Source organism: Triturus cristatus, chromosome 9 (genome assembly GCF_964204655.1).
Source record: "Triturus cristatus chromosome 9, aTriCri1.1, whole genome shotgun sequence".
Classification (NCBI taxonomy): Eukaryota; Metazoa; Chordata; class Amphibia; order Caudata; family Salamandridae; genus Triturus; species Triturus cristatus.
Genome location: NC_140592.1, coordinates 768620885 through 768645479, shown reverse-complemented (window position 1 = coordinate 768645479; position 24595 = coordinate 768620885). Strand labels below are relative to the sequence as shown.

The 24595-nt window shown below is 44.3% G+C and overlaps 1 protein-coding gene across 1 annotated transcript in view; it reads left to right on the top strand.

Annotated features, from left to right (window-relative positions):
• Positions 1-24595, top strand: part of ARID4A (AT-rich interaction domain 4A) — a 326144-nt gene that overhangs the window by 58436 nt on the left and 243113 nt on the right. The window contains exon 10 of the mRNA XM_085626128.1: positions 17645-17721. Within this exon, the coding sequence (XP_085482254.1) occupies positions 17645-17721 (77 nt within the window). The remainder of the gene's footprint in view (positions 1-17644; positions 17722-24595) is intronic.

Here is a 24595-nt window from a genome sequence, read left to right as displayed (position 1 = left end):
TTCAAGGCTTAGTTCTATCCAGACTGGACTATAGCAATGCCATTTACCTCGGAGCACCGGAAGCCACTCTCCAAATATTGCAAAAAACTCAGAATGCCGCAGCGCGCCTACTCACGAACACCCCAGCTAGAACATCAGCCAAACCAGCTCTGAGGAAACTTCATTGGCTCCCCGTGAGGGAAAGAGTCGTTTTCAAAGCCCTTTGCCTGACCCACAAGGTTTTGCACAACGCCGGCCCCCCTATTCTGAATAATTGGATCACTCCATACAGACCAACGAGAGCGCTCCGGTCAGAACAGGGAAACCTTATCATTGTCCCCAGGGTGAAGAAGGCCCGCATAGGCGGCCGCCGCTTCTCCGTCATCACAGCTAGAAAATGGAACGCGCTCCCCCCCGAATCTCAGAGCTGAACCAAACCTCCTACGATTCAGAAAGTCCCTCAAAACTCTTCTTTTCCCCTGATTCGTCAGCAGCCTCTCTTTGCCCCCTCCTTAGGAGTCCGAGGTTTCAGCGCTGGGATACTCGAGGGTGACTACGCGCTCTATAAAAACCTAAAATAATAATAATAATTGAAGTCCTCGTTTCTGGTCGTCGACAAAGGCCTTCGTATCTGGCTCATGGAAAGGACGCCATTCAAGAAATGTCCTCAATGTGGGTTGAAACTTCCACACACCAATCTGCATGAGGTGTGCAACCTCTGCTTGTCTCCGGAGCACGAGGCCAGAGACTGTGTAGCTTGTGCCTCTTTCCGCTCGAAGACCATTAGAGATCGTCGAGCCAGGAGAACAATGGCTTTCTCGTCTGCACCCATCCCAGATGACATCTTCACCCCCCCCCCCCCACCATCCCTACACCATTGAAAAAGGCTTTGGTCACACTTTCGGGCACACATGCACACCAAGAGACTGCTTCCCATGCCCCGCCCTTGGGCCTGGCAAAGAAGCCTACTAAGCCTTCAGGCGACTCAGGCTCGAGTCAGTCTACTATCGGTACAGGACGGACACTGGCACCGAAAAAGAAACCGCCCTCCTCCTCCATGCCGATCGCTGCCTCCACATCCAAGCACTCGGCACCAAAATCTACAGGCATCGACTCCAAAAAAAACACTCAGAGCCGAGCAAAAAACCGATCCCTAAAGCTTCGGATTCACACCCTTCGGAGCCGAAAACAGTCTTGGATCCGAAAAATCACCCGGTTCCAGAAGCGGCCACAGAGACTGTAAAACATCACAGTTCTAAGCCAAAGGAGCACAAAACCGTTCCAGAGTCGGTGCCGTGCAAGTCTTCCGAACCGAGTCGGTGGGTGGACGTGTGTGGATCTGCAGCTCTACATGCCAAAAACAGATGCATACTGGTAAGTAGCATTTTCCTTTTTAGATGTTTGCATTTGTGGGGGGTGCTTTTTTGTGTGGGTAATGGTGTTTTAACTACTGTGTTGTCTGGTGATTTGGGTCGTGTTTTGGGAGTTGCGATGGGAAGGTACAATAAGGAAATCTTGTGATCATACATTGGCGCCTACCCTTGGTTGGGTTCCCTCTGGCAAGTGACTTATTTTTAAGGTATTTGGTTACTGGTTTGTGGATTGTTAATATTGTTTCAGATAGGTTGTGTGGTGTTGATGTTGTGATTGTTTATGAAACATCAGGTGGTTGATTGGAGATTTATTAACAATTAAAGTCACTTAGTGATTGTATTTTAGTGGTCTGCATTTAGTATAGGTTGAGTTTAGGTAGTATTAATAAATGAAGATAATGTAAGTGAATGGCTGCTTTCCTGAAATTCTTATTGTTGTGATGCAGAGGTTTTGGCCCTAGGCCATTTCTAGGCCTCATAATGCCATGCCCTTTACCTGGAAGCCCAGGCTGGGCTCACTGAGCCTTAGGCTTAAATAGCCCTAGTGCGCAATTGACCTTGGTCTAATAGGAACCCTCGCTCTGGAGCCAATGGGATCCCTAGGCTTGGAAACCTATCTGAATCTTGGCCTTATCAACCAATCAAAACCCAAGCCCTAGCTCCAATAGAAACTCTTGAATCACAGAATTGTGGTAGAATCATAGTTTGTGACACGCTGCTCATTTGATTTGGGAGGGGAAAAAATGACTGAAAAATTCTAAAAACTGCATATTCTAATTCTCTGCAGTGAAAGGCACCATGCAAGCCATTGCCAACCTCCCTCTGATTACCTGGGAAAGATAGTGTGTTGTACATGGCATTTGCCAGCTTTCTAGCAAATTATCACTAAAAAATGGTTATTTCCTACAGCCATCCTCATGCAGGAACACAGGTAATTAACGTGTTTTTTCTAGCATTGGATCCCGAACAGAGATGCTTGCTTGAATTGGTATATTATGCAGAATCTAGTATAAAATCCATATACATTACATCCATAAGATTCTATGACCTTTTTAATGGCTTGCACTTAAGCGAGTAGTTGTTCACCATTATGATGATAACCGTCTGATTCTCTGAAAGTCTGAATTTAGGCAGCAATATTTTGGAAACTTCTAGCTACTCCTTCAAGTTGAAACTAAGCGGATGTCTCCTAGAGGCACTGCTGCATAAAAGTCACCTTTGACTTCCGCTCTCTTGTACAATTCGCTGACGCAAGAGACTGTAGAGAGCAACTAGTCTTGAAGTGAGAGTACAATAGCGGTAGCAGTTAATTTTTCTATATGTTGTTTTGGAAACGGACACCCTCTTTGTGGGCACCCATAAGCTGCACAGAGTTGGTCCGATTGACTGAAGTGCTTGGTATGGTCAATGTCGAATTTTTAAGCATCTGTGGGCATACAAGGAATGCAGCGCTTGTTCCTACTTGTAGAATGCTTTGAGCATGATTTGTTAAGTAAAATTAAAGCCTATAGGGGCTTCCCAAATGAATGTAGGGTTATTGTGCAGTATCTCATTGACTTTATGGAAGTTAACCAGGGGGATTTTATAGTAAATGGGAGAGTATCACTAACTTGCTTAATGGATTTTAAAGCCTACAACAAAGCAGTTTCCAATGACAAATATTTTTTTATCTCCTGTAGGAAAGTGCCCCTTTTTGACATGGTCACCCCCACTTTTTGCCTGGTACATGTATGATTTCGATTGGAATTGCACTGGGTTCCTGCTAATCAGGTCCCCAGTGCCATGTCTTGTTTCCCACAAATGTACAATTGTCCCCAATTGGCAATACCTGTAGCACTTTCTGTAAGTCCCTAGTAAATTGCATCACCGGTACCTAGGACCCGAGGTACCAAAGAGGGTCCCAAAGGGCAGCACGAATTGTGCCACCCTAAGGGACCCTTCACCAAACTCCAGGATGACCTGACATTGCAGACTGCATGTTTTGGTGCAGACAAAAGTGAGAACAAGACATGACACACATCACTCTGTGCCATGTCTCGTAACGCTGCATGTAATATTTGTTAGTCACCCCTACAGCAGGCCTTACAGCCCTAAGGCAGGGTGCCTTATATCACATGTGAAGGCATATTTTCATGAGCAGATATGCCCCTGTGCTGGTCCGTTCCATTGCTTCCATTGTTCCATTGATCAGGGAAGCCGTTTTAACCCATGTGCTGGTCACTGGTGAAAACGAGTTCCCCAGCTGCATGATAGCTTCACTGAAAATAGGGATGTTTGGTTTCAAACATCTTGTATTCACAAAGCCTGGGAGACCTGCCAGCACTTCACCCAGGAACCAAGAACTCCAGAGAAGTAGCGGACATGGCAGGATAGGGGGTGTACCCACCCCAGGGAAGGGACCCACTGGTCCCTGCCCTTTACCTACCTGTAACGCCTCTAAATTTAGTATTTAGGGGCACCCTGAACCTGCCTTCGTCCGATCCCGAATCCGAAACCAGCAAGAAGAACAAGAAGAAAGAAGACCTGCCGTGCAGCTGCTAACAAGAGGAAGACACCAACTGATTTGACCCCAGCCCTACAGGCCCGTCGACCCTCGAACCAGCTCCTGATAAACCCCGGCGTCTCCAGTGGTCAGCAACCTCAAAAACCCCGGAGGACCTTGTGACTCTAAAGACTGGGACCTGCTCAACAACAAACCACAACCCCTGGCAGAAGCCAGGAACCCCCAACCCTTCACACACTGCACCCGCCAAGCCTGGCCTGTGCCGGAGTGGACAAAGACCACGAGGACGTCCCCCCGGCGACTGTGACCCAGAATCCAGCACCCAAGGACCCTCCTCGACGCTCCTGACGACGCCTGCAGCCTCAACATCAGAGCCCCCCCCCCCCCCAACCAGCTGAGTGTAAGATTTCCCGACGCAAAAAGACACCCCTGCACCCGGCGCCCTGCGGCCCCCTGTGCCCAGCTCCTGGGTGACTACCTAACCTACAGCTTCCCAACTTACCTCTCGAAGTGGTGGTCACACCTGAAGAATCTTCGTCCCCGAGCTTGCAGCCTTTGTTCGTCACTGAGCTGCTCTTCATTGAAATCCATTGAGCACCCGACGGCTCAAAACCACCCTGCACCCAGCCGCCCAAGTGCCCCTGGGAGTGCAACCTCTCTCCTATTTTTCTTCCCCACTTGCCCTGAGCAAGTGACCAGGAGCCCAGCTCCCACAGCCGTGTGGCCTGCCTGCTAGCAGCCATCAACCAAAGGCCCCCTGCCCGCCATAGGCTAACATCGGGCCTAACTCTCTCTGCACCCGGCTGCCCCTGTGCCACTGAGGTTGTAACAGCTGTACCTAACTGACTCTGGGAGACCCCTGAGTCTATGCCCAGAACCTTAACTCTGCCAGTCGAGTACTTACCCAAAAGCCGATAACTCACTTTTCTTTCATAGGGTAACATTTAAGGGTGGGTGTAGTGGGCGTAGTCGGGCTACGTGAAGCAGCGCGTAGTGTGCCCAAATCTACGTGGGGCTCCGCGTAGCCCCACTACGCGCCTCCCGCCCGCCCTCCTTTTAAAACCTACCCTGAATTTATAATAAATAAAAGTAAAGACACTTACCTGAAGCGCGGCGTCTCCGGGGCTCCCTCTTCCTGGTTTCCAACTAGTTGCGAGAAATGCGCGGACGCCCGCACATGCGCATTTCTTGCGAGAAATGCGCATGCGCGGGCATGCGCATTTGTCAGAAGAAGTTGGAAACCAGGAAGAAGGAGCCCCGGAGACGCCGTAAGTGTCTTTACTTTTAATAATTTTACATTCAGGATATGTTTTAAAAGGAGGGCAGGCGGGTGGTGCGGGGCAGGCAGCTACGCTTCGCCCTGGCGTGTGCGTAGCGCTGCCTGCTTCGCCTACTTCGAAAACTGTGAAGCAGGCAGCGCTACGTACACTACGTGGGCGAAGCGTAGTGTCACGCCCAGGGTTAGTAACATTGACTGATTTCACTTGGAAATTCTTCTGTCGAGTTTTAAAACTTTAAAATATTAACCTAAAATCAGCCAAATAACGAAATGACTCGCCTGTTATCAGGAGAGATCCAAGTGCTGGATCTTGGTGCCCAGCACTGACCCTGAAAAGTAATTGCAACCGTACTTGCCAATAACTTGATTTTCCTCCATAGGATAACATTGCCTGGTTTTGCAACCGTACTTGCCAATAACTTGATTTTCCTCCATAGGATAACATTGCCTGGTTTTTGCCAGAAATTCTTCTAAGTGTCGATTTTTTTAAACTTACAAATTTCCTTAAAAATCGCCTGTGTAACAAAAACGATTTCTTTCAACTGTTTACAGGTGATGTCCCAGGACTGAATCTAGGATCCAGTCCTTTGGTTAGACAAGTAATCCAAAAAGTAATTAATTGAATTTATTAAGCAATTCCCATTGAGCTCAATGTTATAATTGTGTTTGAATTGTGTTGCCTATTGCAACAACTGTAACTACTGTATTCAAAAGTCTATTGCCTATTGAAAGCATTTATCTAAATCATCTCATTCTGTGAAACTATATTTTGATACCTATTGTTGGTTCTAAAATATAACAATTATATATTTTTCTATACAAACCATTGGCCTAGAGTTCAGTTCTTGAGTGTGTGAGACCATTTGCTGACTGAGTGTGTACAACAAATGCTTTACACTGTCCTCTGATAGTGCCTTACTGCTCGACCAAGCTACCATTTTAGAGAGAAAGGTTATATCTAACTTTATCCTCTGCCAAACCTCTGGAGACTGTGGACTCTGTGCACATTGTACCTATTTGGGGACAGTATATACAGAGCCACTTTCTTACACTTCCCCAGAGGGAAGGGCAGAGCTTCGAAGAAGTGCAGAAGATCTTTGACCAATACTGATAGACCCAGGCAGAGGCTGTAAGGATCAGCTAGCAGGGCTCTCTTGGCTTTGATAACTCTCTGGACCAGAGTAAACCATGAAAATACTCAAGCAAACGCCTTGATAAAAAATGCGTTCATATTCGCCCACCCCATCCCCCTAATTCCCGGTTGCCAATGCCTTCTGGCAAAGTACCTGTGTTTCTTGTTTGACAGTATCACAATCTGGCCCCTTTTCTGGAAGTTCATTGTTTCTAGATCCTGATGTAGTTCACACTTTGAGAAACTCCTTGTCCTGCTAAGGGCAGACATCCATTTGTTAATTACCCCTCTCATTGTTCTGCCTACATTATCATTCTTTGCTCTGTTGCACAATCCCTAAAGAGTTGCTCTTCGTTAAAAACCCGGGAGGCTTTGCGCTGCTTTATTGACGTGAAATAGGCAGTCGTGGTGCCAGTTCTTACTAGCTCTAGCAAACTCACTAGTCTTGGTAGGAAAGACAGCAGACTTTTTCGGACCACCTTCAGCTGTAGAACTTTGATGTCAAGGTCCTTCTCCTGGGCACCTTGTTCTTAATTCTTGATTGGTGCTCTGAGAATTGCTGGATCTTGATAATGTGACTCATAATGAAGTTCATCAAAATGACTTGTGGAATGCTGGTGACTGCTTTGCTAGTGGGACTCTTCATGACGATAGCCTTTGTCTCTTCTCATGTTCATACTGCTACTTTTTCTTGGCTCTGCGTGAAGCTGAGTCGACTGGTGGCCGCTTCATCCTGCAACTATTCTTCAGTGCATAGATATTTTGTAGGCAACTCTTGAGGGACTTTACTTGATGAAGTATATTCAGACTCCAAGATATGGTTTGCAGGAGCCGTTGTTAAAGAAGCTAACTTCATTTGTGGTGCTGATATGGTGGTTGTGCCATTGGCTAAGGTGATTGAAATATTGACCGGTATGTGCCCTCTCTTTGCATAGTTACCCCCACTTTTTGCTAAACTGCTGATGTGCTTTGACAGTGTGCCCTGGGTTCCTGCCAAAGAGATACCCAGGGCCTATGTTCTTTCCATAAACTGCATTGAAGACCAAACCCAATTGGCACTCTTTGGCCAATGTAAAGGGTACCAAGGGCGCTGTGGCCAGGAAAGGCCTCTAAGGGCTGCAGCACTTATTGTGCCACCCTTGGAGGCCCGGTACCTTTACATACGTACACTGCCTTTGCAGGCAGCATGTTTTGGTGCAAAACAAAGTGAAGAGTCGACATGGCACAAATCACTGTGTGCCATGCCTACAAACCACTGCCCTGACATAGGTCAGCCACCCCTCTAGCTGGGTGCACTATATTAGTGGTGAGGGTGCAGATGCATGAGCCCTGTACCCCTGCAGTGTCTTAGCCAGTTCTTAGACCTTGTAAGTGCAGTAATGCCATTAAGAATATATGGTACTGGGAGCTTATCATTACGAAGTCCTCAGCACCATAATGGCTTTATTGAAAACTGGGAAGTTTGGTATCAAACTTCTCAGCACATTAAACCCACACTGATGACAGTGTCGGATTTAATGAAAAATCCTACACTAGTGTCCAGGCTGAGTGGCTTCTCGCCAGCCGCCACCACCAGACATGTTTCTGGACCCCTGGGTCGAGAGCCTGCTGCTCTCAAGGGTCTGAAACAATGCACAACCTGGGTTGAGGTGCCAAGTGTAGGGAGCTGGCTCTGCATATATTATATAAGTGAGGTATAGTGTGCACAGAGTCCAGTGGAATCCCAAAGGTAGGCAGAGGTAAAGTTAGATAGCACCTCACTCTCTATTTGTGGTTGAGCAGTAAGGCAGTATCCGAGGCCAGTGTTAAGCATTTGTTGTACACACTCAATCAGCAAATGAATTCACACACTCAAAGACTGAACTTCAGACCAATTGTTTTTGTATGAAAATATTCTTTTATTTTATTTTCTAGAACGAAGCAAGCCTGGCACAAGTAAGCAATAAATACTTTGCAGTAGTAATGCAGTTTGAAAACAGTTTGAATTGAAATTGTGTATGTACTTTGTTTCGACTTAAAGTATGGTTTCAGAGAAATGCAATACTTTGTAAATACTATACATAGACTTGAATGGGCTTTTCAGTAAAAGTACAGGTAAGTTAATTTTGAGATTACTTTTCTTACTCAGTTTTTGTTGGTGCAATTGTAAAGAATTTCTTTAGGTTTTCAAACTCCACACTTAGAAACTTTGCCAAGAAAAACAATCAATGTTATCCTATGGAGGAAAATGGTGTTATCTGTTTTTAGGTTAGTATTTGGTAGTGATAGTTGAGGTTCTGGGGGTAGACTCGGGGGGGGGTCCCCCAGGGTCAAGGATGCACTCTTGTTACACCCTCAGTGGCACTAGGTTGGCCGGGTGCATAGTGCTGAGGCCCAATGTTATCCGATATGGGGCCTCCAGTTGGTGGCTGCTGACTAGCAGGCCACTTGATTATGGGAGCAAAGCTCCTGGACTTTAGCTCAGAGCAAATAGGGAAACAAAGTAGCACCAAAGGTGCACCTTCAGCGGCACCAGGGCGGCCGGGTGCAGGATGCTGTTTTGAAGTCAGGCGCCCTGTTTTCAATGGGGGAACCTCTGGTTTGCAAAGGCACTGCAGGCTTGGGTACGAAGGTCTTCTGGGTGCGACCACCACTTCGAGAGGTAAGTTAGGGGTTGGCTAGGCACCGTCTGTTTGGGGCACACAAGGCTGTGGGTCGTCTGGTGCATGGGTGCTTTTTGGGGTCGGATCTTCTTACAAGCTCCTGGTCGTGGTTGGAGGGACCTTCTGGATTTAGGCTGCATGTGTCGGCTGGAGCCTTGAGGCAGGTCCGGGGTCGCCAGATCTTGGATCAGGATCGCCGGGGTGACCTCCTCATGGTGTTTGCCCACTCAAGCTTGCGCCGTTGATGGCGAGTGCAGAGTTGTGGGGATTGTAAGCATTTACAAACCTGTAACATATATTTTCATTCAGCTTGCTTGTATTGTTCAACCTGCCTTGAAAAGTACAATATACACTTACTTGTGCCAGGCTTGCTTGGTTCTAGGAAATAAATACAACTAAATATTTTTATACACATCAAATTGGTCTGAATTCAGTCTTTGAGCGTGTGACATAATTTGCTGATCGAGTGTGTACAACAAATGCTTAACACTACACTCTAATAAAGCCTTACTGCTCGCCCACACTACCACAAATAGAGAGTAAAGTGCTATCTACTTTTACCTCTGCCTACCTTTGGGATTCCACTGGACTCTGTACACTATACCACCTTTTTTTTATTATATTTTTTTTGTTGTTTTTTTTAATACTATATACCGAGCCAGCTTCCTACAGTATCCCATCTAAGTTATTGACAGGGGGACGGTGAACTATGCCACACATCAACAGACAGGATATCATCAGTGGTCACTTGAAGGTGGACAGAAATGATACAGCGGCATCTCTTGTTGGAGTTTTTGAGGTACATTTACCATGTGATGCACCTTATAGGAGTTTGGTAACCTGTCCGACTTCATGACCTTTATTGAAGGCCAAATTAGATGCTTCCATGCAGTAGAAGGTGCTTTCCTGTTAGAAGACGCCTTGCAAGATGGTAATCTTTCCTGAAAATGTTTGTGTAGTCTCTGAATTTGATGGGATGCACAATGAGTGCATTCCTTCCCAGAGAAGGCCATGTCACTAGCTTTCATTTAACCCCTTCAGCGTGGCGCGGATTTCCGCGCCACGCTGAAGATTCTGAGCGCGGGCGGGGCCATGACGGAACGGTTCCGTCATAAGCACAGCCCAACCGACGTGCATGACGGAACCGTTCCGTCATGCGCGTCGAAGGGGTTAAAGCAACTGAACCAGTCTACCTTCCTGGGCATTCAGACTTCCAGCTGAAAGTTTGGCAAATCTTTCATTCTTAGGCTTGTACTGTGGAATCAGGCATTACAAATTCCCCTTTAGGTTATCAACAAATGGTTATTTGATTTCACATGTCCTGAAAAGAGCTTTGGATTTATATATATTTAAAAAAAAAAACGATTCAGCAATTTTCTGAGCAAAGGTGTACTTGAAAGCAACTAGATGACAACTGTGTGAAAGACCCCCTTTTTGACATGGTCACCACCACTTTCTTCCTCGTATCTGATGCAATTTTGACAGAAGGGCACTGGGTTCTTTCTATCCATTGCCAGGTTCTCATTCCCCAAACCAAACTGTACAATTGTTCCCTCAATTGGCAACACCTTTAGCACCCCTTTTGAGTCCCTAGTTAGTGGTCCTCAGGTACCTAGGGCAGAGAGGCTGAAGAGGGTCCCTAAGGGCTGCAGCATGTATTGTGCGACCCTAAGGGACCCTTTGGCACCAACATGCTGACTGCCATTACAGGCTGTGTCTTGGTGCAGATAAAAGTGAAACCACGACATGGCACACATCCCTGTGTTCCATGCCTGCAGATACAGCAGGCCTTACAGCCCTAAGGCAGGGTGCACTATACTACATGTGTGTGTACATATCTACATGAGCAGATATGCCCCTGTGATGTCTTAGTCAATTCATTGATATCACAAGCTAACAGAAAAGCCATTTTAAGTACATGTGTTGGACACTGGTAAAAACAAGTTCCCAGGTACATGATGGCTTCACTGAAATCTATGGTGTTTGGTATCAAACACCTTGTATTATTAAATCCACACTGAATCCAGTGGTGGATTTATTAATACATGCACCCAAAGTGCATCCGAGGTGCCCCCTGAAACACTTCCATCTTCTAGTGTACTGGCTGACTGGTGTAGCCCAGCCTGCCACCACAGACCGTTTTCTGACTCCCTCAGCTGAGAGCCTACTCTGTGAGGGCAGAAACAATGCCTCCTCTGGCCAGAGGTGGTGTCACCACCTTCAATCAGAATGGCTAAGTAATCAGCATATCAAGGCAGGGGGCTTCAAAGGCCTCTGCCATCATTGATATGTGACCACGGCTCCCCCAGACTGTGAAAATACCAAGCCCCTGCCCTGGGCCCATTTGGCACCAGGACAGGCAGGAAATTAGATATTCAGGGAGGCGTGGTGCACTCCCAGGCCAGTCACATCCCCTAAGGAGCCTGATGTGCCTCCCTTTAGAAAAATGTTATCTTGGTGATGGCAGAATTTGGAACTCTCGGACAGGGTTATATCCAATTCTCACAGGAAGTAGTCACCCTTGGGGTCACTACAAAACCCCAAGTAGCCCCTTGACTACCACACTTCAGTCCCCTAGATCTAGTATTTTGAGGAGCCCCTGGCAGCAGGAAAGCAGATTCTGACTACCTGCGAAAAAGGACACCAAAGAGCAAGAACTGAGGAGCAGCAACTTACTTGGCCTCCAACCCTGCTGGCCTGCCTACTATCGCCGACCGTTGCGCCAAAGACAATTCACCCTGCAACTGCTCTGCCTCCAAAATCCTGGGAGGACAACCATCACTTAAAGGAGCAACCAGTGTCTCCCATGGAGTAGTGGAGCTACTTCCCTGATCCCTGCAGGCACCCAAGAAGAACAGTGAGCACTCTGGACTGCAAAAACCCATCCGCGGAAAGCACCACTGCACCCATGCCCCCCAGCCAGAGTTGAAGTGCGCCAATAGGGCCAACAGGGTCCTGCGACCCACCAGAGTCGAACCCCACCTTAGGTTTGTCCAGAATTAACTTCCAGTCGCTGCCTGCAGCCTCTTTGTGCAGGCCCCCTCAACCGTGAGTGTCTCCTGCAGCACAGACCTGACACCTAACGACACCACTGCACCTGAGCACTACTGTCTGATGAGAAGTGGACCGAAGGTGATCCTCCGTGCCAGAGTATCTCGAGGACCAAGACCCCGTGGGTTGAACCAAACTGGCCCCCAGTCCCAGCTTACGGCCTCTTTTCCCCAGGACTGCCTCACATTGAAACCAATAGAGCACCTGGCCTGAAAAGCACATCTGCAAACGGACATCCCAGAGCCTTCCGAGGTGCTGCCATGGAACTTGCCCCATACTTACCTTAACTGGAGAAGATTGGTCCCGTACGTCGGTACTAAGTACCCCTATGCAGTATTTGTGTTTTTCCCCATAGGATCACAATACAGCATTAGAGACAATACTAGTGAATTTACCGGTTTTCTTCAAAACTACTATTTTATAAAGTACTTGCCCAATTACGAAGTTCTTGCTGTCTAAAATTATATAAAAATACGTGTTAATTTTGTATATTGGTGTGGATCTCTCTCGCGCGCGTGTGTGTGTGTCGTTTATTGATGTTGTATATACAACAAATGTCTAACACTCCTCCTTGATAAGCCTAAGGTTGCTCGACCACACTGCAACAAAAAGTGAACCTTGTGATTGTTAAATCCTGCCCCTGTCCACTCATTAGGGATACCTGGACTCTGCACAATATACCTCTTTTTGATAAACTATATAAAGAGCCAGCTTGTGGTTTTTTTTTTTTTATGCAAACAATATAGAATATAGTTTGATACACATGTTTAAGGATTAAGAACACTTGTTAAAGACTGTTTCTTTATGTTGTGCATTAAAACTTGCCGGTTACAAGCTTATCCTATTGGGCACACCAATCATAAATAGGTTTGTCTGCAGCACAAATAGAGAATGGTCGTTACTGGAATTAATCAGCATTGAATAGCTCTGCTCCAAAGCAGGATCCTGCAACGGTTTACTCATTAAACTTTTTTTCATTCTTAAGTATTTTGTATCCTTAGTAGATCATAAAGGTATTTTTTTTTCCTATTCTTTGTTTTCAAAGATTTTGTTTTTTTATATTACAAAGGCCTTTTTTGTTCTCGAATTAGTTGAATCTGGTTTGAACTGATTTGCTCTTTGGGTTTTTATTTTCAGTGTTTGTAAAGACTTTGTGTCTTTTTTTCCTTCTATTACTTTAATAAAGCCACCATGCCTTCACTTCTGTTGGTGTCTTTTTTTTTTTTTTTTTTTTTCTTTTTTTCTTTTTTTTTTTTACTAAATACACATTTCTTCTTGGTAGCCCTTCTGTCAGACGTTGACGAGAATAGCCATCCCGAATGGACAGGGAATTTTCTTCTCTTGCTATGCTTCCAGATCAGTGCTGTTAGAGGGGATTTTCAACCCTTCTTCTAATGTCCGAAAGGAAAAATCGTACCAGCCACTCCGTCCCGGTTACTGCTGGCTTTTGTCAACCTCTGCTTAAGACCAATCCTGGGTTGCATAAGAAGTTTGGACTAAGGACTTTAGGCTTCAATTCCTAGAGAAAGACCACGCATCTATTTTGTGAAATGCAGATAAGAGTTGGTGCATAAACGCTGCAAGCTCCATCAAAAGGAGACCAAAGAAGGTACCACATTATATGCCTGAACGCAGCACACTTTCACCTTCCAGAAGGCCGCTAACTCTGAGGGGAATGTTCTAAAGATGTTATGTGGTAAATTCCATTCATCGTAAAATGCTTTAGATGAATCTTTTCTATGACTTCTCATGAAACCATTTTTCCTGAGTTCCTGACAACAAAAGCCCCAGCGATGCCACAAGCATTGGCATAGCCAATAGGTCTCGCCTTTGGGACCTTATAAGTATTTAATTATGCAGCACAATATCCTTGGTGCAACACCATAAACTGTTGCATGGCTAAACACTTACACGGTCCCAAAGGCGAGACCTATAGGCTATGCCAATGCTTGTTCTATAAGCAAGTTTCTATTCATGGCAGGGCTTATAAGGAAAGCTAAAAGTCTCAAATTCTAGACCAGGAGAAATGGATTACTTGCACTGGTTGTTTCCTTTGCACATATACGTGTTTTTTTTTTTTTTTTACTCCTTGCTATGTTATGAGGATTGTTTTATATTTTTCAAAGCATGTTTATGATGTTTTAAGAGATTTTAACTGGTCTTAACAATTACGAAATATTGTATTCTAATGATTGTTTGTTTATTGTCCGTAAGTTTTGAGGAATCAATTTTCCGAAATAAACTTTATACATTTGCATTTGATTTCTGTTTAACCTCTCAAGAAATAAAAATGAGAACCTTCAGTCCTTTAAAATCACAAGGATTCCTTGATGCAGATTTTAATATCGGAAAAAGACCCGGACCGAGAATGAAACCCTGACAGGAGCGTAGGCAGGATAACACCACGCGGAACGCAATCCTGCACTACTATCTTTTCAATCTGTAATTCACACTGCTGCGAGAAGTAGGGCCATTTGCCCCCTTTGGTCACAATTTCAAAGCGCGACCAGATGGCAGAATGTTTGTTACCATGAACCGGGAAAGGCTAGTATTCCCCAGTGCAGGAGGCTCTTCTTCAAAAGTCAAACAAGTTGCCATAGTTAACTGCCAAACATAAAGAGATCAACTCAAAACAGGTTGCCATGAAATCAGTTTGGAGCACCTGTCAAGGAAGTAGGTGGGGGTCTGTAGTTTGGACAAGGCCCACACTCCATTCAATCCCCCCTCAATGAGGTACTTCTGGTGGACTTGGACAGGGGTCGCCATAATAGACCATGAGCTACGGACTCTGCAGCGGGTGGGGATAATGGCGCTGCTGTGAAATGCTAAATAAGCCCTGCTTTTGCCACCGACCGCATGGCGCAGCCGACCATAGAGGGAGGGCAGATAATCCCCCGCCCCCTGCAGGCGGCAGGAAAAGGGCACAGCAGCAGCAGCAGCGCTCAAGAGCGAGCCAGGAAAAAGGTCAACGAGTAACCAGTGGTGTTTGGGTTAGAAGGTCCCAATCCAGAAACAGTGGGCATGGTAACAAGCAAGACTGAAAGGCGACCAGGACAAACCAGTCCACAACTTTGTCACAGGAAGCTGGGCAGACCTCAGGCCTTTCATGAACTTTCTCTAGAATGATGGTGACAAAACTGGCTGGTTATTCCAGAGCAAATGGAGACTGCTAGGTTACATTCATAGCAGCAGGAAAATAAATTAAAGAACAAAAACCAAAACGGGGACCAATTTTCGCTCACCTGACCTTTGATGAACATGTAAGGGAAGAACCGACGTGACGCTGCACGTCCATAATGACAATTGTACCTTCTGGTGCCCGAGGGTGGGTTTGTGTCCCAGTAACCTCCGATTCGGGGTGCCCGCAAAAACAATCACTACGTATGAAAAACACGGAAATGAAAGTAGCAGAGAAGGCTTTTTCTGGTTTCAGTGAAGTCTGCAAAAGTAAGTGGCAAGAGAAGAGAAAAACCTGCTGCTGTCAACGGACTGACTCACTCTAGGTTTCTTCACTGCACCAAATGGAGAGCACGAAATGCATCTGCTTGCAATAAGGCAGTAGTTAATCATCCTTCTCCCACGCCATATACAAGTGACATTGCAGGCTTGTTACCTACGTTTACCAAGTGGTGCCGATACACAAACGCAATGTTCTTTGAGTTGGCCATCGTGCAGTACTCGTTTAATCCAGTCATACGGAGTGCTTCACATTGTGAGCTAGAAGAAACAGACTACGTGTGATAATTACTCCCACACCATGGCATTATTTAACATTACAAGTCGGTGGACAGAAAAAGAAAAGTTTGTAGAAGGCCAATAGAAACAAGCGGTCTTCACTTTTCAAGTACTCGTGCTTGTGGTGACATCCACCTTGCAGGAGTGAGCAGCAGCCATATGTTTGTAATTAATATGGCCGCCCCGCTGCTCGCTCCCGCAAGGTGGATTCTGCCACAAACACAAGTGCAGTGCTTGTAAAGTGAAGACTGATGGCTAAAGGCCCTCTCCTAGAGCAACGCATGCGCGCTGCCGAGGCGAGACCTAAAAAACGAAGGCACAGATCACAAAATCGAAGGCCTTCACGAAGATCGCTGCTGACATTTCTCAACGAACAACCAGCAGCTCCTTACAATCGCTCACACACTCGCGTAGGGCAGAGCATTACCAAACAACTGAAAGAAAGACAAAGAATAACAAGACAAATGGGTGCTCATCATTTTCAAGAATGGTTATAATATAAGACTCAAAAACATCACCTCCTGCCATTGTTCCTTCAAGGTCAAACATTTGCCATACTCTGAAGTTCTTACTACAACTGTCCTAGCAAACAATGGAGCAAGTACTAAGTCTGCTCAGTAAGCAGGGCTTCTACTTAACATATTTTCTTGTGAAAAATGAGCCCAAAGGAGGTGTTCAAATCCAATTTGTACCTTGAAGCAATCCATGTTTTTCCTTATTAGTTGGGTGCACTGTAAGTACAATTTTTTTGGGACTGAAATGAAAGTGGGCTATGTGGCTTGGAGGCAGAATGTTTTCTATAGTGCATTGCTCAATGGGAAGTGCATACAGAGAAGGGGGATGCAGGGACTTTCAGCTTTCACTAAACTGTGTTCACTGTGATAATGTATGCCTGGAACGTCACTGTGGTTCTAGTAGGCTCTATAACGTCTTTGCAACCTACATGGGTGTGTCAGAATTTTCAAAGCACTGTTTGGGAAGTTCACTACTAAATTCTCCTAGTGCTGATGGCTTATTTGGTACCCCTTTGAATTTTATATGTATTTGACTTGCCCACCTGGCATGTTGTTCTCAAGTAGGCTGTCCTTGTACGTTGTGTTAAAGAGCATTATGATGCGATCTGGTGATTGAGGAATGGTAGGTGATTCTGTATGGTAATGCAAGATCTTGGTATGATGGTGAGGTTTGGTATGATGGGGTGTCACAATTTGTTTGACAGAATGGGAAGCAGTGCAATGGTGCGCTGTTGGGTGGTATAGTATATGATCTATTTTTATAGTGTGATTCAGTCAAATATTTGGTGTGGTTTATATCACTTGACATATGGTATGGTAGTTTGTGGTGCTGAATGGATGTAGCTGTAAATAGTCTAACTGGGTTGGTGAAAGTGTATCTAAGTGGGCACAAAGCAAGGGTAGCCCCTGGTCTGAATTGTGGTACACCTGTACTTGGAGCACTTTTTGTGTACTTGGGTGAATACTGTCTCATCCTTAAATGGTAGAAAGTCTCCTTGTTCATGTAAAGGCCTGAAGTGGGCAGAGAGAAGGCATACTTGATGAGATGTTGGCAATGGGAACACCTATTTTTTTATTTTTTTATTTTTTTTGGTCAGTAGCTGGATATGGTTAGTGTACCTGCATATTTCAATGCAGAACATTTAGATGCCTTTAATCAAAGGCAGAAGATAGATATTAATTAATGGGGCAAAATAGCCCCATGTGGAATCTCTTCATCTCCAACCTTAAGTCATTGACTTCTAGCAGAGTCAGACAGTCAACAGTGTTGAATGTTGACAATATATCTGACAAAAATAGTGTTGCAACATTACAGACATTGTATTTTTTTAAAGATAATTTATTGGACAAAGCTCATCCTGCACCATCTCAATCCACAAATGTTGAATGCCTTGCTGTTCGTACTGTTTTAACAATATGATATGATGTTTTGCAGCTATTCTGTATCCAGAAGAGACATCGGTCAACTTGATATTCTAAACCTTCTGAAATCCGAGATATCTTCTAATCAAGGTAAAAGAAATCATTTATACTTAGATGTCATTATAAAAAGTTGCATTCCCTTTGTTCATTTACTTTTAAGATAATTTGATTCAATATGTGCCATCTTTTATAAAGGCATATAGTAGCTATTAGATCCGATTCCTACATTCTACAATTAACATTTTCTTTCTAAGCCCAATCTGGAACTGCTGTGCCCTCAGGAACTTACAAAACCCACAGTAGATCCCTCGGCATGTTCGTATTGCTCAATATCCATTGTGGTTTTTTCTTTAATAACTCCACTATGTCAGTGCTCAATTATTTTAAAGCCTAACTGAAATGGTGACATTTCCTTTATTTTTTTTTATGTAATCCAGTAAGAATTTAACAGGCTGAAAATTCCATCATAATATTTTTGAACAAGAAAGCAGTAAATGAGACAGATAAACGTTGTCCTGTTAAGTGTATTCTGATTCTTCCGCTTTGAGTGAGCGAAGCTATTCTAGTGTCCCTTGGTACAGTTCAGGAGGAAGAGGGGGGGGGATTGGCGGAAAGATGGGTGTAGAGTAAGTTAAGCACATACCTAGTGGCTGAATTGAACAATGTGAAACCAGAAAACCTGAGATTAATCCAGACTTCCCCACTTTACCAAATTCTCTGATCCTAGGCAATGGTTTAGTTGACTTTTCCCTCAGTTTTCTTCATTGACACATTTTGAGAGCCTAGAAATACGTGACTTTAGGATTTCCGCTGTACAAAGCCTTCTCCTTTGTTTAATTTAATAAACTATAATGTTATTCATGTATAATAGGAACCCAAGGGGTTCACATAACTGAGTTGCCTCTTTAGTTCACTATTGGATGGTTGGGAGGGGGCGGGCGGTATTAATGTTTTTTAATGTTTGAAAAGTAACACTTTTAAATTAATACTTAATGCACTGATCTAATCTACTATGGTGAAAAGGTTCTGCATGCTAATTAAATACACTTTTTGAATTTTGAACAGACTCTCATAGTTTTACACTTTTGCTGCAAGATGCCTGTAAAAATGAAGGTGATGCTAAAGTTAAGCGGTGCGAACTCCCTAGTTACTTCATTTCTTTAACATCATTTAACCTTTAACTCCCCTCCAGAGTTACTAACTGCACTGATTTTGCACCCTCAACAAGCAAGGCCGACATCCAAAAGGCCATAGTCCAGCCGACCTTTCCACTCTGCATCAGAGCGCCCCATCCTGGGTATGAACCAACCAGCTTGTGCCCCTTATGGTTGCAGGTCCTAGTCTCTTTACTTGAGTTTGAGTGTGGATGTTCCGTAAACATATTCAACAAGCATTTGCAATGCAATAGGTCTCGCATTAAAAAAGGTTTTAGCTATTGGCGTTGCACATTATAATGCAATGCCAAGAGCTCAAGCTTACAGTAATGCGAGACCTATTGAATTGTAAATGCTTGTTTTTCTTGTCGTTCACCTTACTCAAGTGTTGGAAGTGTTTTCGCTTTTCTTGGCTCTGTCCGCAGCATATTAAATTGTTAGCTTCAGCTCTTCACTGCCACCACATATGTACTCCTAACAATCCGTGGGGAGAATTTAGGAAATTGTGGAGAGATGTTATAAGCAGCCTCACACTGTTCAAAATGTTATATAAAACTGTGCCAGGACTCTTTGATCGAAGGCCCATTCAGGGGTCACCCTGCGGTACCTCCTTAGACACATACACATGCACACTGCACCCTGGCATTATCCATTGGGATGAGGCCGTCAAGTCTAACAAAATGTGTGCCCTGATACTGCAGCCCTCACACTGCACTCCGACACACTCTACTCAGCTACCAGCCATTCTAACATTAAACACTGACAACACACACCATGACACGGCAGACTGTCACTTGTAAGGTGTCTATCTTGACACTGCATATAGTGATGGAGAATGGTGGAACTGTACACCGCACTGTGTGAACGTCCGAGGTGGGTTCATACCCGTCTCCTGCTTGCACCTCATACTACAGCAGTCCCCATTGAGGCCTGCACCAACCTGGTCCTGTCACAGTCCCGCCAGGCTTGCAGGCGTTGACAATGGCCGCACAGTTGATTGCTCATTTGCCGCATTTCAAGATCACCTGTTGGCCGACAGTGTCACATGCAGGGGAATGATGCGTGACATACACTGTTGGAACGGGAAGGCGAGGCTCTGGAAAACGCGCGCAGCTGACCCGAGTTCCCCTTGTCCATCCTCCTTTTCTGGGCAAGATTTGGCGTCAGCGCACTGGGTTGTGGTAGACTGTCCGTGCTGGCACAAACCGATTCCAGGGCCAACAAAGGCCTTTTTTAGCTGTCGCCGGACATGTAGAGTGTTCTTTGTGAGACAATCACACCCATTTCTTTTGTACCCTCCTATTTCCAACGCCTTAAAGTGGAATCTAGCCTGCCTGGGTGCTGTACCAATACAATATACAGAATAACATGAAATATTGTATGCTTCAAGTTTAGAAAATCCAGTTTTGCTAAGAATAGCGGTGACCCAGATGCAAAAATGACATAGTTTCATCTGGAATAGCTTCTGATGGAAGTACGCATATTTTGTGGACAAGCAGCCTTGTTGCACAAACTGAGATTAGTTTTATTCCTAGAGCCTTCTCCTATTAGAGGGGTATTAAGTAAAGGTTTAGGTAGCAGGAAATAAAATCAGCATCGAGGCACCGACGCTCAACTTTTAATGTTAAAAGTAAAGCGCGGGTGCCGCGATTATAGCAAAAGTAAAGAAATTGATGTTTTTTTTCTCTTTCTTTACTTTTGGTATAATCGCGGCACCCACGCTTTACTTATAACATCAAAAGTAAAGCGTAGGTGGCGCGATTATACCAATAGTAAAGAAAACAAGCTGCACTGAAAGCTGTCGCTATCGCTAGTGTCAACAACTAGTGGTGTGCGCGCACCACAGAGGAGAGGGGGGAGGGAGCGTGGCAGCGACAGCAAGGCGAACGCGCGCTGCTCTGCGTGCTGGCCACCGTCGGGAATGGGCGTTTCAAAGGCGGGACATTTTCCCGCCTTTGCCCAATCACGTACCTTTTTTGTAAAAAAGAAAAAGCACGCGAAAGTGAATGCCTGACGTTTGAAACCTGATCACACGCACGAGCGTGTGGTCAGCTTTCAAAACCCTATACAAAAGGGCTCTCGCCTGCGCGAGCAGTTCTGCGCACTGCAACGCTAGGGTGCGAGCCCTAAAAAGTAAATGTTCATATTTCCTTTACTTATTTAGGATCCATCATTATGATTAAATTACTCCCCACATTGTTCATTACAGTGTACCTAAATCATCTTGCATCAGGGCTTCTGAGAGTATTTGGCCCGCTTCAACATGGAATCCGCCTTCTGGCAATTTCTCAGGGAATACTTGCTGTTCTTTAGCAAAAGATCGTAGATAAAAGTACTTTATCTCGAATCCCTTCCAGGAACAGGAGAAATGTGTTTGGAACGTTTATGAGGAGCATGACCCACTGAACGTGCCCAGGCCTACCGAGGAATGCCAATGTGGTGAAAGGGTGCACGTTTTGGAAGGGATTCGAGATAAAGTACTTTTATCTACGATCGTGCAGGTTGGATATTGTTTTGCTCACGTCATTGGAACATTTGCAACAATGTGCGAGGAACATCTACTCACCTGGCTATCATTCGAATTCCACACTGACACAGTATCACCTCTATGAAGGTATTTAAAATTACACCGTGTATTTGAATGAGGACTTCCAGTTTGTACATTACAAATAAACAAAGCGGTGTACTGTGGGATTTGTATTTTGCATAGAGTCACGTGATGTACTAAGAACTATGAAAGCACGCAGTAACGTACTCTACAATTTGAATTTACCTTCCACCTGTGAGCAAGGCCGATTAGGGGCCGAAACGTTAGGTAATGGGAAGGAACCTGCGATGCTAGACGCTGAAATAAATGCCGTCCTACCAGCAATATATATCAACAACTCGCAATCAAAACTCCCTGAAAGGGAATCGCGTGCGCAGACCTCTTGGAGTGCCAAACAGTTTATTCAATAAATCTCCCCAGCACAGATGTCAGGACGCGTTTCGGCCGTCACAGCGGCCTTGATCACCTGACCACGCATTAGTGCAAGCCCACTATTTAAAGTGCAAGTGCAATCAAATTAACAATGGACATAGAAAACATATTGTGACATCAGGAGATTTTTCAAACAAACAATGCGATCTAACAAAAATTCAATTTTTTGCTGTTTCATATATTCAATCACATTGTAACTGACGACAAATACATGCCTAAATGCCTGTGACGTTATCAGAAGGAGATATTTTACATATATCTATTTCCCTGGCGTCAAGAGACCTGATGTCATTATGTCCTATTGATATTTATATAGAGTGCTAACCGTGTAAACAAAAACCCATCTTAACGAAAAATAATAAACGCTTTCACAAATGTCCAACAAAATGTCAAATATATATAAATAAATGCATAAGTGCCTAAATATTTGAAGGACATAAAGGGACTGGTGCCACTTGATGCAGAGACGAGGCAATCACATTAATACAATGGTCCAACTCTATGTTTTCAATATAGGATCAAAATAAAGTGCAAAATGCAACAGTACTTTAAAACATAGTGACCAATATAAATAGCATTAGTCCAACTTTAGGACTCTATATGTCGAGTACAATATCAAATAAAGTGCAGAATGCAACAGTACTAGATAACCTAAAGTGACAAATGCTCTTAGTAATGATTCAACTCTAGAATTCTATATTTTAGATATAGTATCAAATAAAGTGCATAATGCAACAGTACTAGAAGACCCAAAGTGACAAGTGCTACTAGTGCAAGATAACAATGGCAATCAATTGATGGAGACTAACCATGAGATGTACAAACAAATCCTGTTATATAAATATATAAAAGGATACAAAGTATTTAAATACAGCTAAACAGTAAGTTAGTCATATTCATTGAAAGTGGCGAGTAAAAATCGAGGATATATTTACTGTGTGGGCGCCAGAATACACCCTTGTCTCACTCCCTGCTTTATGGGAATCCTACTGGTCCGCTCCCCTTGGCTATTCTATTTCACTTGTGCATATGTACCTAAGTACTAAATCAAGTGCAGCCCTCAAATCCATGAAGAGTATGTAGAAAAGATCTTCCTTTTTTTAATATATATATATATATATATATATATATATATATATATATATATATATATATATATATATATATTTATTTTTTAAGTTTTTTTCCTTCCAGCAGATAGTTGAGAAACGAAACACCTGACCAATGGTACTTATTTTCTCCCGTAAGCCAACCTGAAAATCCGACAAGACCAGATGATCGCTCATCCATCCCTGGAGCCAGTAAAGAACTTGTCTGCGAAATGCATTCTGAGTATTCTCAATAATGGCCTCACACCACATACCTGGGTTTGCTAAGTGGTATTGCTAAGTATATTCAGTTAAGAAAGACCAATGACAGACTCTGGAAGAAACATTCTCTGGGATGTTATCCGGGCCAGATGCTTTTCCTCTTTTCAGAAGTTGGATATCTGACTCGTGTAAGAAACTGGCTCTATATACTGCACCAAAGTGAGGTACAGTGTGTATAGACTCCAAGGGTCTCCAGAGGTTTGGCAGAGGTTAAAGTTAGATAGAACGTTACACTCTAAAGTGGTAGCTTGGTCGAGCAGTAAGGCAGTATCAGAGGACCGTGTTCAGCACTCGGTCAGCAAATGAATTCAAACACTCAAGAACTGAACTGAACTCTAGGCCAATTGTTTTTGTTTTTGTATTAAAAAAATACTGTTTTATTTCTAGAACCAAGCAAGCCTGGTACAGGTAAGCATATAAATACTTTTCAGCTACAAGATGCTTTTGTTGAATACTTTCAAAATACATTAGGACCTAGTACCAATTCGAGTTTACAGGCGTTGCAATGCAATGCACAAACCTAGTAGACTCCGTACATAGGAATCAATAGGCTTGTTCAGTAAAATGCGATTAAATTACTCTTCGGATTACTTTTACTAACACAGTGCTGGATCCTAGATTCCGCACGGGGGCATTTTCTGAAAACCGTTGAGTAAATGCATTTTAGTTAGTTGTACAAGTTTTTTCAAGAATATTCTTGTATTTCAAAAGTTGACACTTGGAAACCTTTTCACATAGAATCACCAATGTTATCCTATGGAAGGAAATTCAATTTGCAGGTAAGTCACTTTAATGTTACTTTTCTTACTCCGTGCTGGATACCTAGATTCAGCACTGGGACATTTCCTGAAAACAGTTGAGAAAATGCGTTTTGGTTATTCGTGGTTTTTTTTTTTTTTTTTTCTTTCAAGGAATATTCTTAGTTTTCAAAAGTCGACAAACTTTTTGGGAGAAAGTGTCAGTTATTCCATGACGAAAAACAGGTTGTAGGTTTCGAGGTAAGCGGTCTTTTTAGTTAGGGTTCTGGGGTTAGACTCGGGGGTGGGGGGGGTCTCCCAGGGTCAGTGTTGCACTGTTGTTGCACCCTCAGCGGCACTCGGGCGGCCGGGTGCAGAGTGTTGAGGCCCAATGTTATCCTATGAAGGATAGGGGTGCTCCGGTTGGTGGCTGCTGGCAAGCAGGATACGGGGTTGTGGGAGCAAAGCTCCTAGGGTTTAGCTCAGGGCAAGTTGGGGACCAAGTTAGTACCAAAGGGGCACCCTCAGCGGCGCTATGGCGGCCGGGTGCAGGGTGCTGTTTTGAGGTCGGATGCCCTGTTGATTTCAATGGAGATTCTCCGGGACAAAGAAACACTGCAGGTTCGGGGACGAGGATCTTCCAGGAGCGACCACCACTTCGAGGGGTAAGTTGGGATGTTGAGGGTTGGTTAGGCACCGTTGGTTCAGGCACACAAGGGCGTT